Here is a 15,966-nt window from a genome sequence, read left to right as displayed (position 1 = left end):
TCCAGGTAGGGTGACAGGACGGGAGGGAATGAAGATGCTCACTTTGCAGACGAGGACACAGAGGCCCAGGAAGATTTTAATCGCAGACTTCTGCGCATAGACTCTGTTAAAAGTGCGCCCCGAACACTGCCTTTGGCTTGCAAGTCCGCACCTGCGAAGGCACTGCAGTCCAGGAGCATCCCGGCTCTCACGCCCCGCCCCTTCGAGGAGCACCGTACGCAGGCCCCGCCCCAGTTCTCGCGAGATCTGGAAGGCGAAAAATGGCGCCGACGTGAGCGCGAGCCCCCGGCCGTCAAAGGAATTGCCGCAGCCTTAGCTGGAGCCGCTGGAACCGCGGGAACAAGAGGCCGAACGGGCCCGAGGATGGTGAGCGCGGCGCCGGGGGCGCGGACGCGGCGAACCAGCGGGGACTGGCGGGAAGCGGCCCTGTAGCGCACACAGCCTCTGGCCGACCCCGCCCCCACATCCGGGCCCTCGCTCGCCGCTGGCTGTCACTCGAGGAGCACCCTACCCCCTACTTCCGGTCCTGGCTTCGACGGCCACGCCCACAGGGCTTGGGCACCGCCCACCTGATCTTTATACAGCCGGGCCCCCAGCACCTCCAGTTCGGCTGCCCAGCTCGAGCCCGGCGGGTAGATAATCTCCGGCCTCCAACAACCCACTTGGCCCCTTCTGGCCCCTCCAGCATTTTCTAGCTGCACCCCTGCTCAAAGCCCCGCCTTTACCCCGCCTACTCCTGAGCCACGCCCTTGCCTGGTAGGGGGCCTCCCACCTTTCCAAGTTAGGATCGAAGGCGCGCTTCTTTCATATGGGTAATTCCTGGAAAAGTACCTCCTATATTTGCGACACCTCCCAGCTCCCTCCCAGCTCCCTCCCAGAGGATGGGGACACTGGAGGTGGGAGTTCAATCCATCCTCACTCCCTTCTTTCCATTGATGGTGACTCCTTAGGATGGGGGCTGACTGGGTGATATCTCTGGGTCATTTGCTGCTTCAGGAATGTCCAATGGTCTTGGTGGGGTGGAGGCGTTCCCATGGCTGGCCCCGGCAGACCCTGGGCCCAAAGGGTTTCTCCCTACTCTTCCTTCCACCAGGAGGAGAAACCCTCGGGGCCCAGCCCGAACATGCCGGCCACTGCAGAGCCCAGCTCCAGTGAGACCGACAAGGAGGTGGTATCCCCAGTTGTGGCTGCTGTAGCCACCTCCTCTTCCATGGGGGAGGAGCCAGGCTCAGACCGGGCAGCCACACCCCCACTGTGGGAACGTGGAGGGCCTGGAGGGACCCAGCAGGGTGCCTCCCCAGCCCCAGACAGTGGCCATCCTGGCTCTGGACCCAGCCTTGGCCTGACCAGCACAGTCTCCGGGACCAGCGAAGACCTGCGGCTTCCCAGACGACGCCCACCACCAGGTGACCTGTGATGGGGCCTTCTGGGGGAGCACAGGCCCTGGAACAATAGAAGTGAAGAATATAGAGTATCTCCAAACTTGGGGCCCATCTAGAGGGAATCACCACTTACTGAGCACCAAATATATGCCAGGCTGTGGCTACAGTGAAGAACCAGGCCAACTCTGCCCCTACCCTCTGGTGGGGGAGGCAGAGGGTAAAGGCCCCAGTAGGAAACCATAGGGTAATTCCAGCCCCATATATGTCTCTCTGGGGCAGAGCCCTGGACAGTATGGATGGAGAAGGGACGGTGACCGCCCCCCTTCTGTGCATCCTGCAGGGAAGCAGATACCCTGTTCCAGCCCTGGCTGCTGCCTCAGTTTCCCCAGCGTTCGAGACCTGGCACAGCATCTGCGTACCCACTGCCCACCTACACAGTCCCTGGAAGGTAGGGCCAGGGTAGGTGGTCAGGGTGGGAGGCAGGTTAGAGTGGGAGGCAGGCAGAGCCTCCAGGCCAGTCTTGGCCACCCCCTCCACTCCTCTGTCCTTCATCCCTGCCCTGCCAGGCAAACTCTTCCGCTGTTCGGCCCTGAGCTGCACCGAGACTTTCCCCAGCATGCAGGAACTGGTGGCACACGGCAAGCTGCACTACAAACCCAATCGCTACTTCAAGTGAGACCCCGTCCACCCCGCCCTCTGCTGGTGCTTGGTAACCAGACTCCAGGCAGCTCCCCCCACCACTGATTTGACAGTCACTACCTGGGGTCCGGGCTTTTCTCCCTACTCAAGGGGGTTGGGTCTGGGAGTGGGCGTGACCTAGGGCAAGCCTTGCCCTTAGCTGCCCGGAAGAGAGACTGGTTGCTAGAGCAAGTTCCGGGGACCCGGAGGGCAGGGCTTGGAAAGGGGAGGGGCATACATGGCGTGGCTCCGCTAAGTCCCTCTTTCTTGCAAGATTAAAAACTGACCACCTAAATCAGAATTAAGGCTTCCTTCCTCATCTTCCCTGGTTTGCGACCAGGAGGGGTCCGGAATGGTTGCGACCACAGTAGGGGGGCGTTTAGGGCAAGCTCCTCCCCCGCATGTGGGGAATCTGTTATTTGGACCCAGGCTCCCTTACCACCCTCGAGCAGCGGCTACCCAGGTTACAATGGATAGGCCCCTTCCTTGCACCCTAGGAGACCCAGCCTAGCCCTGTGCTGCCCCCAGGTGCGAGAACTGCCTCCTGCGCTTCCGCACGCACCGCTCGCTCTTCAAACATCTGCATGTTTGCGCTGAGCATGCGCAGAGCCCAGCCCCACCGCCACCCCCCGCCCTCGACAAGGAGCCACCGGCGCCCGATCGCCCACCGGAGTCCGACCCTGCGTCGGCGCCGGGCCTGTCGTTTCCGCTGCTCGAGCCATTCATGACTCCTGCTCCTGCCCCCACCGGGCCCTTCCTGCCCTACTTGAACCCCGCGTCCTTTGGCCTAAGCACCCCACGCCTGCGCCCCTTCCTGGCCGCCGCTCCCGTGCCGCCCGCCTCCAGCGCTGCGGTCTGGAAAAAGAGCCACGGTGAGTGTGGGGGCAGGGCCGCCTGAAGGGTGGGCGGGGCTCAGTCTGACTTATGACCTTGACCCGCCTATTTACTGCAGGTGCAGGCGGCAGCCCGCGAAGACCCCAGGGCGGCTCCGACGCGCCTTCAGGTGCGTTCAGGTGACCACCAGGGAGGGTGGAGGGGATTTCTTTCCTGAGCCCTGCGGGGCCCAGAGGATGCAGGGAGGCAGCAGTGCCCACTCCCTTCCCGGGTGGCCAGAAATGTCACCCCCGAAATACAGGATTTTGCCTTAAAAGTTACTGGCCCCTGCTCCTTCATCTGCGCCGGCGTTTCCGTGGAAAACTCGCGCCCGGTTCCCGAGTCCCTCCCCTACGGTGGTTCAGGGGATGGGAAAGGGGAACGCGGATAAGTCATGTTTAGTGCCCTCCAATACAGGGGAAAATCAGCCAGGCCAGACCCTCCGCGTCCAGGAGCTGATGGGGAGGCGGGGAAAGATCTGACCGCCCTCGCGCACGTCCATCGTCCTCGGGGGTGGATGGGTCCTCAGGGCTGAGGTCCGGGACTGACGGGATCCCGCCTGCCCGCAGGGCACGCGGCCCCAAGCCGCATCGTGTGGGAGCACACGCGCGGCCGCTACTCGTGCATGCAGTGCGCCTTCTCCACGGCCTCGCGGCCCGCCATGACACTACACCTGGAGGACCACCGCCCCATCGCCCCCGCGACCCCGGCGCCCGGGCAGCCGCGCCCCGACGCGCCGGCGGGTAAGGCCCGGGATCGCGCCGGCGGGGAGGGCAGGGGCCCAGAGGCGAGGGGCGGGGCCGAGGCTCAGGCGCCCCCTCCTCTGCCCCACCCAGACCTCGTCCCGCTGGCACCCCAGATGTCGCAGCTGCTGTCAGAGGGGGAGTGTCCGGTTTTCTCGCCGCTCTGAACCCAGCCGCGTTGGTGGGGGTGGGCTGTGGGATGTGGGTAGTTTTGTAATTTTAGGGGGGGTCTCAGATGGTCGGAGTGGGGTACACAATAAAGGAGGCAGATGAGCCAGCCGGTGCTGTGTCTGCGTCCCTCGCCCCTCCAGTGCACAGTGAGAAGGCCAATCTGGCACTCCTGGGGCGCTCCCACCGGGGGAGGGGGCAGGCCTCCCTCACAGCCCACCAGTGTCCCACGCACATCCCCTGTCACCTGAATGCTAGAACAGCTGTAGGTGGCCCTTTGTCCTGTCCCACCACTTTCAGAAGCCAGATAAGATGGAAGTTTCCTGGTTTATTTAAAAAGCCCCAGGAGTTGGGAGCTGGCCCCGTTGGAGCACACTGCTCCCCCATCCTGAGGCCAGTGCTGACCCTCAAGGAGGTGACAGGGTGGGAGGCAGTCCTAGCAGTGGAAGGGCAGTGCCAGGGCCCCCAGGGCTGCGCACTCCGTGGCAGGCTGGTGTTCAGGCTGCATCGTCATCCTCCTCTCTGACCTCTGGACTCTGTCTTCGGCTGCCCACTTCCCCTTCTCCCCCTGCCCCAGCTCTGAGGAGGAGGGTGGGTCAAGGCCAGCCCTGGAGAGCCTGGGCTCCCTCCCGCCTCACCCTTCCCCCATATACATCCTCTTCCTTTCCTTTGTGGGAAGTCACACTTGGGCCAGGGTTCAAAATCTGGTGCCACACTGCTGTCACCACAACCCGTGGGTCAGCCCAGCTGGGTATGAAAATTATTGGCAGCCACACTTCAGAGCTGGGTTTTACCTCCTGCATCTTGCTCCTCTCCAGCCCTGTGGTCCCCTAGCCCAGGCCTCTAACTCTCCCCTGCCCAGAGCACCAGAGGCAACCCCTCCTGCCTTTCCTCCCAGTCTGAACACCCCTGGAAACAGGGGTCTCTTCTGATCGTGCCCCTCCCCTGCCCAGTACCCTTCAATAGCTCCCCATAGCTCTCTGGATGAAGATCCTATTGTCCTAGTAGCCCGCAAGGCCCCATCTTAAACCTCTGTACCTCCTCCTAGGGCCATACTCACCACTTCCCTCTCTCCATCCGGTGAGCAAAAACCCCAGGACCAGGTCCCCAGCCCCACAGAGCCCTGTTTCACTCCTTACCTCCAGTCCAGCTTCTGAGTCCTCATCAGAGTTGTCCTCTGTCACCTCTTCCTCAGTATCTGCAGCCAACAAGACATGCGTCACCCCTTGGGTGGAGTCCCCAGGCAGCTCCCTCAATCACCACCCTCCCATCTTCTTCCTGCCCCCCTCACCACCCCAACCAGTCCTCCTTGGAATCTTTGTTCCCCAACGTGTTGGGCTCAGAGCTGGGCAGTCCCCCGCATCGAAGCCATCCAGGTAGCCGAGCTGGGGTAATGGCTCAAACACCTGCTCCCACTAGTGCAGCTGCTGTGTCTCCTTGAAGTTGAACAGTTCCAGGTTCCAAAGGCCCTTCAGTTTCTCCTGGGAAGGGCAGTAGGGGAGATTGGGGCACCCGTAGGACCTGGCCCACCTGGACCCCACTGCCTGCAGCCTCACAAGGGGCCTCAGGGCTTCAGTGTCCTGGATGGGATCACAGCTGAGGCTCAGGTGGCCCAGGCTGGGTGTCCGCTCCTCCAGCACCTCCAGGCCCCCACTCAGGCAGCTGTCACTCAGCACCAACTGTGGGGCATTCCCAGATTGGCCATGAGGGCACCCTGGGGCTCCAGGGCCTCCTGAGCTCCCCCTTCTCAGCCAGAAGCTTTGGAACCACCACTGTGTGATTGCGGGAGAGTTGAAACCCCTCTGCATCTCATTTTCCTAGTCCTTAAAATGGGTGTCAGGATGCTTGCCCTTTGGAGTTCTTGTGAGGATTCAGAGGGAGGGAGAGAGAGGGAGGAGGCTTGGGAAATGTTTGCAAGTGGTTCACAGTCCTCCTGCCACCAAGCCTGTGGCTGCCTGGGACCCTCGCAAGAACGTGGGGAGGAGGTAGGTCCAGCGGCCCCTTTTTACAGACAGAGAAGGTGAGGCCAGGAGGTACACTATGCACCCTGACTCTAGCCAGGCCCAGTTCCAAGTTACTCTGATTCTACACCACCCAGGAAGCTGGGCAGTTACCACTGATGAGAAAAGCCAGGCAGTGAGGCCCAAAGGGCACTGTCCCCTTTTCCTGCACTCCCAAGGCCCCCAGACACCCTGGGAAATACGCCCCTAAGCCCACCCTTCCATGCATCTCCAGGTCCCCCAGCCCCCAGTTTTCCCCATCAAGCCCCCTCGTTCAGCCACCTCCACATTCAGGCAATGCCACTTCCTAGTCTGTCAGGACCTTTCCAGAGAAACCCAGAACCACCATCTTTCTTGGCCCAGATACCTCCCCCAAATCCCATCACCCATGTAGACACAACAGCCCCTTCCATGGGTCCACAGTCCCTCCCAATCCCCGCACTGCCCTCTGGAGCAAGCTGAAGTTGCCCTGAGACCTAGGGTATTGGGTCACTCCAAAAACTGCCTCCTGTCCTCACCCACTCCCAAGTCACATCCAACCTTTGCTCGCCTGGGAAGCCTTACTGCTCCCAGTGCCCTTTCTGGGCTCCTGCAGCCCCTGACTTCCCTCTGGCCAACCAAGCTGTGACCCCACATGGGTACCCCCCCTCCCACCCCCAGCTCCGGGATGCCTGAAAGCAGAGTCCTCTCTTGGCTCAGCCCAGCAGAGGGCGCACAGGAGTGTCAGTCCAAAGGGAGAGTGAACAAGGGCCCGGGCGTCCACGCAGGCACCAAGCCGGGCAGGCTGGCCAGGGAGTGCAGGTTCACGTTGCCCATGCTCCAGGACACAGACCTGCCATCCCCTCCCTGCCTCCCAGGACTCCTGTTCAGAGGGGGATTCACATTTGAGAAGGTGGCCCAGGGTGCGTGTCTGTCCATGCTGGGACTGGGACGCACAGACACAGACTCCCAAATCTCCAAGCTGTGCTGTGAAGAGGACATACAGGCAGAGTCATTTCCGACTGCTGCCTGTGGCCTTCCTGGCAGAGGCGAATGCAGGGTTCCTGCTGGGGATGCAATGCCCAGCCTCCTTCCCCATCTCATCTAGATCCTTCTGGAAACCACCTTGCTACTCGAGGGTGCTCTAGGTATGATCCTTGGACCAGTAGAACGTGCATCACCTGGAATGTTTCAGAATCTGAGGCTCCACCATAGACCTGAGGCACAACCTACACTTTAAGGGGGTCTCAGGGTGACTTATGGGCACCAGTACCTCTCAGCTAAATCAGAATCACCCTGACGGTGTGTAAGAAATCCCCAGGCTCGGGCCACACCCCAGACCAATTAAGTCAGAATCTCCAGCAGCCTCCATCTCTTTCTAAACTCATCAAGGGATTCAGACACAGAGCCAAACGGAGAATCAGGGCTCTGCACTCTCCCTTCATCTGGGAGCCCGAGGTCACTGACCTCCTGGGGACTGAGCCCTGTGGTCAGGGTCAGGGCTCGCCCTTGTCTGGCCGGGCCTCACATCTTCACAGCGCTGGTCTTGGCCACCACCTTCAGTCCCTCTTCTCTGGCCTTCCAGGTGTCCCAGTTTTCCTCCCTCCTTTGTCCTCTGGGAGCCTGGGGTGTCCTCAGACTCCCTCCCTCCCCGGGGGACAAGGCCTTGGACACTACCCACCCACCCTCCACCAAATCAGCCATCCCAGCCGGGCCCACAGCCCATGATATATCTGCCCCTGTAACAGGGAAGTCCTGCTCAGAGCTTGGAATCGAACTGCAGGGAAGTGTTGAAATGAGGAAGGTGGGTGAGCCAAGAGCCAGCAGAAGGGCCTTACCTATCACATTTACTCGACTCCTGGGTCTCCTGGCCCAGAGCCATGCTCCGTACCCACTGAAAACTCCCCCTCCTGTGGAGGCCCTGGCTAGAGTTGGCCTTGGCCTGCCTCTGTTGGCAGGAGGTCCTCAGGGGCTGGCCCGAGGCCTCCCTGGAGTCCAAGGCCAGCACACAGCAGGGCAAGGGGTGGGAGTGAGGGGGACAATAGCAGAGTCCAGAAACTAGTGCTGACCTCCGAGGCACAAAGCACAGAGGGGGCGACTGGCAGGACAGGAACTGAAGCGCCTGACAGGATCTGAGGACAGGCTGGGGCCGTCCCCACCTCCTTTCCTTCCTCCTCTGCCCTCCCCGCTGCACGGCCAGCAGACCCCACCCCGTGGAGCAGAAGCCACAGTCACTTCCTGAAGGCAGCAGCCCTGGCTCGGGTCCCACTCGGCCCTTGGCCCATCACCCGCCTGCAGCCATGGTGAGTGAGTCCCCAAGCTCTGGGAGAGGCCTCCACTGGCCCGAGGCAAGGGATGCCAGAGGTGGAAATTGGAGGGCATACTCCAAAAGTGGAGCAAGCGGAAGAGGGGCAGGAAAGCTGTCTGGCACCGACACAAAGGCCCAGAGGCACCTGGGCCAGGACACACCTCGAGGACAGCTCGGGCTCCAAGGGGCCCGTGGCAGGCTGAGGCTGTGACTATAAGGGGGACAGGTGGGAATACCCAGATGCCTCCCCTCCCCCAGGTCAGCCTGAACAGCAACCTGGTGACAGGCAGCCAGGGTGAGCAGCAGGGGCTTCCTGTGGGTGCCAAAGTAGGTCATGCACCTGCTGCCTGCCCCCAGCCCCAGTGGTTCCGAAAGGCACGACCTGCTGACCCTGAGCTGCCTGGCCCTGTGGGTCACCCCGGGGCCGCTGCCCCAACCCACCCGATGGAGGGGCTTTCACAGAAGCATTTCAGGCCCCAGGCAGGAATCGCCACCTTTCTTGTTCTCCGGATGGCGGGGAGAGTGAGGCACAGAGAGAGGCAAAGTCCATGAGGTCCTGCCCTTCCCCTCCCCCAGCCTCCTAGACCCCAGGGGAAGCCAGGCTTGGGGACCTGTGGCAGGGCCACCTCTGGGGTAATCTGTCGGTCAGAGCAGGCCTGACTTGCACGTCTCCTGTGTCTGTGACCGATGGTGGCCTGGGGCCAGTCAAGACAGTACCGGGACGGACTTTGTGTGCTACAGATGGTGCGTGTGCCTGGCCAAGGTTGTGCTTGGGAGCCTGCCTGCCTGTCCTCGTGGGCAGCCGTGAATGTCATCCGGGTGTCTGGGACTGTGAAACCCTGCACCCACATATGCCTCCAGGTCTCTGTCTTCTCCGTCTGTTTCTGTCTACATGAGACTATGACAGTCAGACTGGATGCGACTGAGTATACACCTGTCTTTGTGCCTGATATATTCTTTAGTTCAACAAATGTTTACTGAGCATCTACTGCGTGCCAGGCCCTGGGAGGACAGCAATGCATGGGGCTGGGGGAATGGGCAGTAGAGAGACCCCCAAAACCCAAAACAAAACCATCAAGACACATTTACAAAACAGTATTAAGGAAAATCATTTGTGTGATACAGGGTGGCAGGTACTGAGAGAAAAATCATGCAGGTAGGGGAGGATGGAGCATACGGGAAGAGGGGTGGGGGTTTTTTTGTTGTTTTTTTTTTTAGTAATTAGGGTGGTCTGGGAGGAAGGCTTCTCTGATAAGACTATGGGAGCAGAGACTTGGAGGAAGAGGAGAGGAGTGGGGGGAGTGTCCCAGGTAGGTCATGGGCAGAGCAAAGGTCCTTGAATTGGGGAGAGGCAGTAGGGGGGAGGGGGAGGTCAAGGAGGTGACTGAGTAGGGGAGGTCGGATCTACCCCCTCAGGGCCTTCATGACTTGAGCTTTTATTGTTGGGAAATGAAAGAACATTGCCAGATTTTGAGTGGAGGGGCACCATCCAACTCCGAGCTAACAGATCTCTGGCTGCTGTGAGGGGACAGACCAGGGATCGGGGTGCAGGATGCAGGGGCAAGAGACCCTGGAGGAGCCTTTTACAATCCAGGCAACAGGGGACGAGCCCCTCTGGCCCAGGACAGTGGTGCAGGAGGGGCTGGAGGATGTTGGAAGGCACCACTGACTGAGGGGGAGGCCAGGTCCTGAGGAGGCGGGTGAGGTTGGGTGAGTCCAGGCCTAAGTAGGGAGGTCAGAAGGGTGTAGTAGTTTACGGGAGCCTGGGACTCATGGGGAGGCTGGGAGTCTTTGGCCAACAGAGAAGAGGGCCAAGGGCAGAGGCGAGAGGGTGGGGAAGAGGAGCTCACAGAACGGGAGCCAGGAGAAGCGGGCTATGTGTCTGTGACTGTGTTCGTGTCCCGTGGCCATCTCTCCAGGACCGCTGTGTGTATATCCCTGCCTTACTGACTCTGTGTCCCCTAGGGGAGTCATCAGGACTTTCGGAGCCTTCAAGCAAAGTTCCAGGTCTCTCAGCCTGAGACCAGCGAACTCCCCAAAAAAACCCCGAAACCCGAGTTCAACAAACTCAAGAAGTTTCCGCAGCCTGGGCTAAGTGAGCACCCCAAGAAGCCCTCACAGCCTGAGGTCACCGACCTGCCCAAGAAGCCCTCCAAGCTCGAGCTCAGTGAACTCTCCAGGAAGGCCCCGCAGCTCGAGGCCACTCGGTTCCCCAGGAAGCCCTCGCAGCCTGAGGTCGGCGAGGCCCCTCCGACGGCCTCGCAGCCAGAGCCCAGCGCGCCTGACCAGAAGCCCCCACAGTCTGAGCTCGGCAACACCCCCAGGCCCTCCGTGGAGCCCAAGTTCAGTGCACACGCCAAGAAGTTCCAGCAGCCCGAGGCCAGTGTGGCCACCCCAAAGCCCTTGCAGCCCGAGTCCAGCACCTTTCCCAAGAAGCACCCCCAGCCTGAGTTCAGTTGGCTCCCCAAAAAGCCCCCGCAGCCTCAGGCCGGTGGCCTCCCTAAGAAGTCCCTGCCGCAGCCCGAGCTCAGTGAGACCCCCGGGGCGCTCCCCCCAAAGCCTGAGCCCAGTGAGCCCCACCCCTCCTCCTCACAGCCCAGCTTCAGCGCCCTTCCCAAGAAGCCCCCGCAGCCCGAGTTCAGTGCAAACCTCAGAAAGCCCCCGCAGCCTCAGGTTGGTGGCTTCCCTAAGAAGTCCCTGCCACAGTCCAATTTCAGCGAGGTCCTTCAGGCACCCAACTCGAAGGCCGAGTCTAGGGACTCCTTGCAGCCTGACCTAAGTGCATTTCCCAGAAAGATCCCACTGCTTCAGCTGAATGACCTCCCCAAGCTGCTGCAGCCTGAGTATGGTGACCTCCCCAGGACGTCCTCAGAGCCTGAAGTCAACGTGTTTCCCAAGAGGCCACAGCAGCCCGAATTCAAAGCGCTCTCCAAGAAGCCCCCGCAGCCTGAGCTGGAGCTGGGTGGCCTCCCCAGGACGTCCTCAGAGCCCGAGTTCAACCTGCTCTCCCCAAAGTTTCCACAGCCTGAGTTCCGGGGGCCTCCCCGCAAATTCTCACAGCCTGAGCCCAGTTCTCTGCCCAGGAAGCACCCGCAGGCCGAGTTCCTCAGAGACCTCCCTAGAAAGCCCCCACTCCCAGGCTCCGTTTCAGAGAGCTCACTGCCCTCCGCAGTGGCGGGCTCCGGTGCTAGGTTCCTGCTGGGCCCGGGGTTGGGAGCCAGACAGCAGAAATTAGGAGCTCTCACCCGCAGTGAAGGGTCGAGGCTGGGCCTCAAACCTGGCCACCCACCCCGGAGGAGGCCTCTGCCCCCGGTCAGCAGCCTGGGCCCCCCTCCAGCCAAGCCACCACGGCCCCCGAGCCCCAGGGACATCCAGAGCTTTTGGAGAATCTCAGCAACAGACACAGGTGGGTCAGGGCGGCCCAGGCAGAAAGGAGCGGGTAGAGGCTCCCAGGTAGTGCCTGCCTCCCTGCTTCCCCACTGCTCTCATCTCTCCCCAGCTCTGCCAAGGGCCTCCTCTTCTGCTGGGATCCACGTCCAGGCTCGACAGCTTGCAGACATCCCACAGTGAGTGTGGCAAGTCAGGGGGCATGGGCACAGGTCACAGGGCTGACAGGCCCTCATTTCAGGTATCCCCGCAGGGATGCAGATGAGGTCTACGAGCTGTATGATGACGTGGAGCCCACGGATGACTCCAGCCCCAGCCCCAGGGGCAGAGGTTTGTTGGTGATGGGGTGGGGCCCTCAGCCAGACCAGGCTGCCAAGGCACCTGGGGAACATTTGTCACCAGGGCACTTTCTGCCACGCTGCTGGTGTTAGGCCAAGTGACAGTCCGTATCCCCGATGGACTGAAAGCAGTGCCAGGACAGAAAGCGGAAAGGGGGGAGGGCCTTTCAGAAAGATCACACCGGCTCCTGGTAGGTGGAACAGTGTGAGGAAGGGCAGCCCAGAGGCCAACAGCCTGACCACAACCAGGGCAGGTGTGTGGCCCAGGGTGAGACAGAAGGCATGGTGAGCAGTGGAAGAATCAGGAAAGGCACTTGGCGGTGTACTACCAGGGGTGAGAGTGAGCGAGCACATGACGTGGTCGAAGCCTGGGTTTCGAGCTGGGCACCTGTGTGCAGAATAGGGGCATCCCTGAGTAAGGGAGAGGAGTCAGGGTCCACCTGAGACCTGTTGTGTTGGGGGTGCCTGAGGGATGTCCAGGTGGGATAATGCATTCACCAACCTGGTGTGAAAACAAAGCTGGCTCCCATGCCAGTCCCTTCCCAAACGTGCACCACACTCCACCCCCGAGGCGAGGTCATGCCCATCTTACAGACGTGGGCGCCTGAGGACCAGGAGACCTGCCCCAGCTCACACAGCCAGTACGCAGTGGCCCAGGCCCTCTGCTCCCAGGCAGCTTCCCTGCCCCATCTTGGGAGAGGTCTCCTGCAGGGGAACCTTTCATCAGGGGTGCCTTTGGGACGCTACCACTCCTTCCTCACCAGCCCACTCCTCAGTCTGCTGCCTCCACAGCTGTTGCTCCCACCTGTGCTCTGCTTCTCCCGGCCTTTCCCCAGGGGCTGCTTGCAACACCCCTGTTAGCACAGCACTTCCTGATGGGGCCCCTCCTGCTTCCGCTCCAGTGAGACTCTGTGGCTTGGGTCTGGGGGCCACTCCTGGGGATGTGAACGTGGGGAGTACTTCTGGCCACTGCACTTCCAGCAGCCTTGCAAGCAAGGCCCACCCTTTCCCTTTCCCCACACTGCCAGGAAGCCAGGCCACAGGAACACCAGGGTCTGCTCCACACTGCCGCACCCAGGGCTGTGCTCCAACGGCTGTGGCAGGTTCACAGGGACCCTGGGGTAAAGCCAAGGCTGCTCCCAGCTGAGTGACCATCTCCTGCCTGGGCAGCCTCTGGGAGAGGCAGGGGGAGCTTGAGGGAATGTTCTCGGTGGGACTGCGGTTGGCACTGTTATCCAAGCACCAGGCTGATGCTAGAGGCAAGCTTAGTGTCTGAAGGTGCAGGCAAGTGTCACCCTTCAGTGGGCAGCTTGACAGGAGGGTCTGCTAACCCAAAATGTCCAGAGTAGCACTTCAAGTCCCTCAGGGACGACTGCGAAAAGCTAGGGGTTTCAGGTTCTGGATCCTTCACTCACCTGGTGTTCATGAGGCTCTTGCTGAAAGCCAAACCCTTGGCGAGCAGGACTCAGACCTGGAAAGCTGGTCATTTACCAGGAAGTCGGCCCTCACCTGGGAGCCCCCCAGAGTCCAGAGAACCTCATCAGCAGCAAGGCCAGTCCAAGCACTCCATTCCAACAGCCCTTCTCAGAGGCGGACTTTGTTTGCCTTGGAAATGCTTTTCTTTGCCTTATTTTTTGACTGAAATCTCCTTTCAGTTCCCAGAACCTAACCTCTCTCTGAGGCCGGGGTGAAATGGCCTCAAAAGCTTAACAGATAAATCCTGCCTCTTTAACAGCGGAGTGACCTTGGGCAGGTTGCCTTACCTCTCTGAACCTTTATTTCCTACTCAGCGAGGTGGGATGACAGTCATCGATAAAGCTGTTGTGAGTGTTGAAATGAGTGATACACAGTTTCCGCCATGCCGAGTACGTGGCAGGAGTTGAGAAATGAAAGGGAATCCACTATTACTCACAACCCACGAGAAAGGCCCAGGGAGAGGGTGGGGAGGGGACCGACGTGCTGAGAACTGACACAGGGAAGATCAAGCCACCAGGTCCAGAGGCCGAACCAACAGTCCCTGCCCTAACATGCCATTCTGACCGCCCCAGATGAAGTGCCATCTCCCCAGCAACCCCCCAGGAGGCCACCACAAGACCCAGAGCTCAGGTACCACAGGGCAAAGGGCATGGGACAGGGTGGGGCTGAGCTCCGGGAGGACAAGAAAAGGGGATCCCCAAGAAGCATGCCTTGCTCATGAGCACCCAATTCCTTGGGGGGGCTCAGGAAGGAGAAGGCCCTCCAGCCACAGCAGTTGATGCCCACAGACCTGAAGACCCTGAAGCAGATCCGGAAGGCAGAGAAAGCTGAGAGGGAGTTCCGGAAGAAGTTCAAGGTATGAACACCAAGCAGAGCAAGAGTCCCTGGGAGGGTTGGGCTTGACCAAGGCCCCCCAAATTCCATCCTCAGAGAGAAGCCAGGGGTTCTTGGGGTGGCAGCAGAGGCAAAAACTCTAACCAATGTCTCCCTCCCCAGTTTGAGGGGGAGATCGTGATTCAGACAAGGATGATGATCGACCCCAATGCCAAGACTCGTCGTGGGGGCGGCAAGCATCTGGGGATTCGGCGTGGGGAGATCCTGGAGGTGATTGAGTTCACCAACAAGGAGGAGATGCTATGCCGGGACACCAAGGGCAAGTGTGAGTGAGCCCGGCCCGGGCAGCCCTGGGGAGATGGGCCACCACCAAGGAGGGCGGAGAACTCACCCACCCCTGCTCTCTTCACAGATGGCTACGTGCCCAGAACAGCTCTCCTGCCCCTGTGAGTAATGGCCCTGACTGGGATGGAGGATTGAGGTGGAGGGGTCATAGACCAGGATAACCCTCACTGACCCACCTGTTCTCTCTACCAGGGAAACAGAGGTGTACGATGACGTCAGTTTCTGGGGTATGTAGACACTCCGGGTGGACTGGAACAGATGACAGTGCCTTGGGAGGGGGCAGGACCCAGCCCCACTCCCCCAGGGGCTGCTGTCTATCTGTTTATGGGAAAAGGGGTCAGTGCAGTCACTTCCTCAGCAGATCCTCAGGAGAGCCAAGCATTCCCCCGGGGACAATAAGGCTTGCAGGTGTAGGGATCCAGGACAACCCACCAGCCCGGCCACCTGCTAACCCAAAGAACCATGGATCCCAGGTTGACCACCACAGAACTGCCCAGGCTCCTGTCTGACCATGTACACAGACCACATAAAGCCCCTCTTTTAAAGTGATGCCTGCTTCTTGTCTTTTCTTTCCCTCCGGATGGGCACACACAGTGGAGCCATGATCAAACACTTAAGGTAAATCTGTGGAGCCAAACCCCTCTTCCAAGGTCTCACCCCTCAAGGATAAAGGCTCGGAAGGAGAAAGTAGGGCAGTGGAAGGTGGCAAGGTAGCTGGCACCTTGCTAGACTTGGAGGTGGGAGTCCTTGTGATGGTACCCTGTCAGCTGCCGGCCAGGGTGGAGAAGAGACGCTCTGACCCTCCACATCCAACATGACAAGCAGCAGCTACAGCTCTTCACAGGCTACCAATAGCTGTCAAACCTAAGTGGACTTACATATCAGGTCACATCTTTGGGGGAAGAGGGAATGTGACCCAGTTCTGACAGAGTTCAGGTATCAAGTTCGGCCTAAACCTTTGACACGACTAAATATGCTCAGAAACGCACACCCTGCTTGGTCTGTTTTAGCAAAGAAAAGCTGATAGACTCAATGTTTGTGTCCCCACTGCAAAAAAAAAACAAAAACAAAACAAAACAAAAAAAAAAAAAACAAAACATTCCTGTGTTGAAAACCTAATGCTCAATGACAGTACGAGATGGAATGTTTTGGGAGGGATCAGATCATGGGGGCAGAGCCCTGACGAATAGGATTTGTGCCCTTATGAAAAAAGCCTGAGAAGTTCCCTGGCCCCTTCTGCCATGTGAGGTTACACTAGAAGGTGCCATCAGGAAGCAGGATCGGGCCCTCACCAGGGACCAAATCTGGCAGTGCTTTGATCTTGTACTTCCCAGATTCCAGAACTGTTGAGAAATAAATGTTTCATATCAGCTGGAGCTGGCTGAGACAAAAGCCAAACTAGAAATTAGCCTAAAACGCAGCCTCTGTGCCCCCACAGAATGACTGCACTGGAGG

At 59.9% G+C, this 15,966-nt stretch overlaps 2 protein-coding genes and 1 long non-coding RNA gene across 5 annotated transcripts in view; 2 read left to right on the top strand and 1 right to left on the bottom strand.

Annotated features, from left to right (window-relative positions):
* The window catches only part of LOC116148401 (uncharacterized), a 70,469-nt gene extending 65,362 nt beyond the window's left edge, over positions 1–5,107 (bottom strand). Inside the window, exon 1 of the long non-coding RNA XR_010378070.1 lies at positions 4,984–5,107. This is a non-coding gene — a long non-coding RNA (uncharacterized LOC116148401). The remainder of the gene's footprint in view (positions 1–4,983) is intronic.
* Positions 220–3,956, top strand: ZNF414 (zinc finger protein 414). The gene is made up of 8 exons (XM_064479867.1): positions 220–366; positions 1,094–1,406; positions 1,723–1,830; positions 1,949–2,054; positions 2,589–2,932; positions 3,013–3,063; positions 3,503–3,676; positions 3,770–3,956. The coding sequence occupies exons 1-8, from the start codon at positions 364–366 to the stop codon at positions 3,841–3,843; spliced, it is 1,173 nt and encodes a 390-aa protein (XP_064335937.1). The 5' UTR covers positions 220–363; the 3' UTR covers positions 3,844–3,956.
* A 1,451-nt stretch (positions 5,108–6,558) lies between the features above and the next one.
* Positions 6,559–15,060, top strand: PRAM1 (PML-RARA regulated adaptor molecule 1). Of its 3 annotated transcripts, none has more exons than XM_031437169.2 (10): positions 6,559–8,126; positions 10,097–11,537; positions 11,631–11,697; positions 11,760–11,848; positions 13,905–13,962; positions 14,080–14,188; positions 14,329–14,491; positions 14,579–14,612; positions 14,704–14,738; positions 14,870–15,060. In XM_031437169.2, exons 1-10 carry the CDS (start codon positions 8,124–8,126, stop codon positions 14,908–14,910), a joined length of 2,040 nt encoding a protein of 679 aa, XP_031293029.2. In that variant the 5' UTR covers positions 6,559–8,123; the 3' UTR covers positions 14,911–15,060. The 3 variants fall into 3 exon arrangements, with proteins under 3 accessions (XP_031293029.2, XP_031293031.2, XP_031293030.2); XM_031437171.2 differs by having other exon boundaries at positions 6,561–8,126; positions 11,772–11,848; XM_031437170.2 differs by having other exon boundaries at positions 6,561–8,126; positions 14,873–15,060.
* The last annotated feature ends 906 nt before the right edge of the window (positions 15,061–15,966 follow it).

This window comes from Camelus dromedarius, chromosome 27 (genome assembly GCF_036321535.1).
Source record: "Camelus dromedarius isolate mCamDro1 chromosome 27, mCamDro1.pat, whole genome shotgun sequence".
Taxonomy (NCBI): domain Eukaryota; kingdom Metazoa; phylum Chordata; class Mammalia; order Artiodactyla; family Camelidae; genus Camelus; species Camelus dromedarius.
Note: the sequence above shows the minus strand (reverse complement) of the source record. Positions and strands in the feature narration are given on the sequence as shown.

What these genes read in the sequence shown, in the direction of transcription:
- PRAM1 (XM_031437169.2), top strand. An exon ending in CCGGGACACCAAGGGCAAGT is followed by an intron (nt 14,492 to 14,578) that starts GTGAGTGAGCCC and finishes CTCTCTTCACAG; the next exon opens with ATGGCTACGTGCCCAGAACA. An exon ending in CGATGACGTCAGTTTCTGGG is followed by an intron (nt 14,739 to 14,869) that starts GTATGTAGACAC and finishes TCACTTCCTCAG; the next exon opens with CAGATCCTCAGGAGAGCCAA.
- ZNF414 (XM_064479867.1), top strand. An exon ending in CAGACGACGCCCACCACCAG is followed by an intron (nt 1,407 to 1,722) that starts GTGACCTGTGAT and finishes TGCATCCTGCAG; the next exon opens with GGAAGCAGATACCCTGTTCC. An exon ending in ACCTACACAGTCCCTGGAAG is followed by an intron (nt 1,831 to 1,948) that starts GTAGGGCCAGGG and finishes CTGCCCTGCCAG; the next exon opens with GCAAACTCTTCCGCTGTTCG.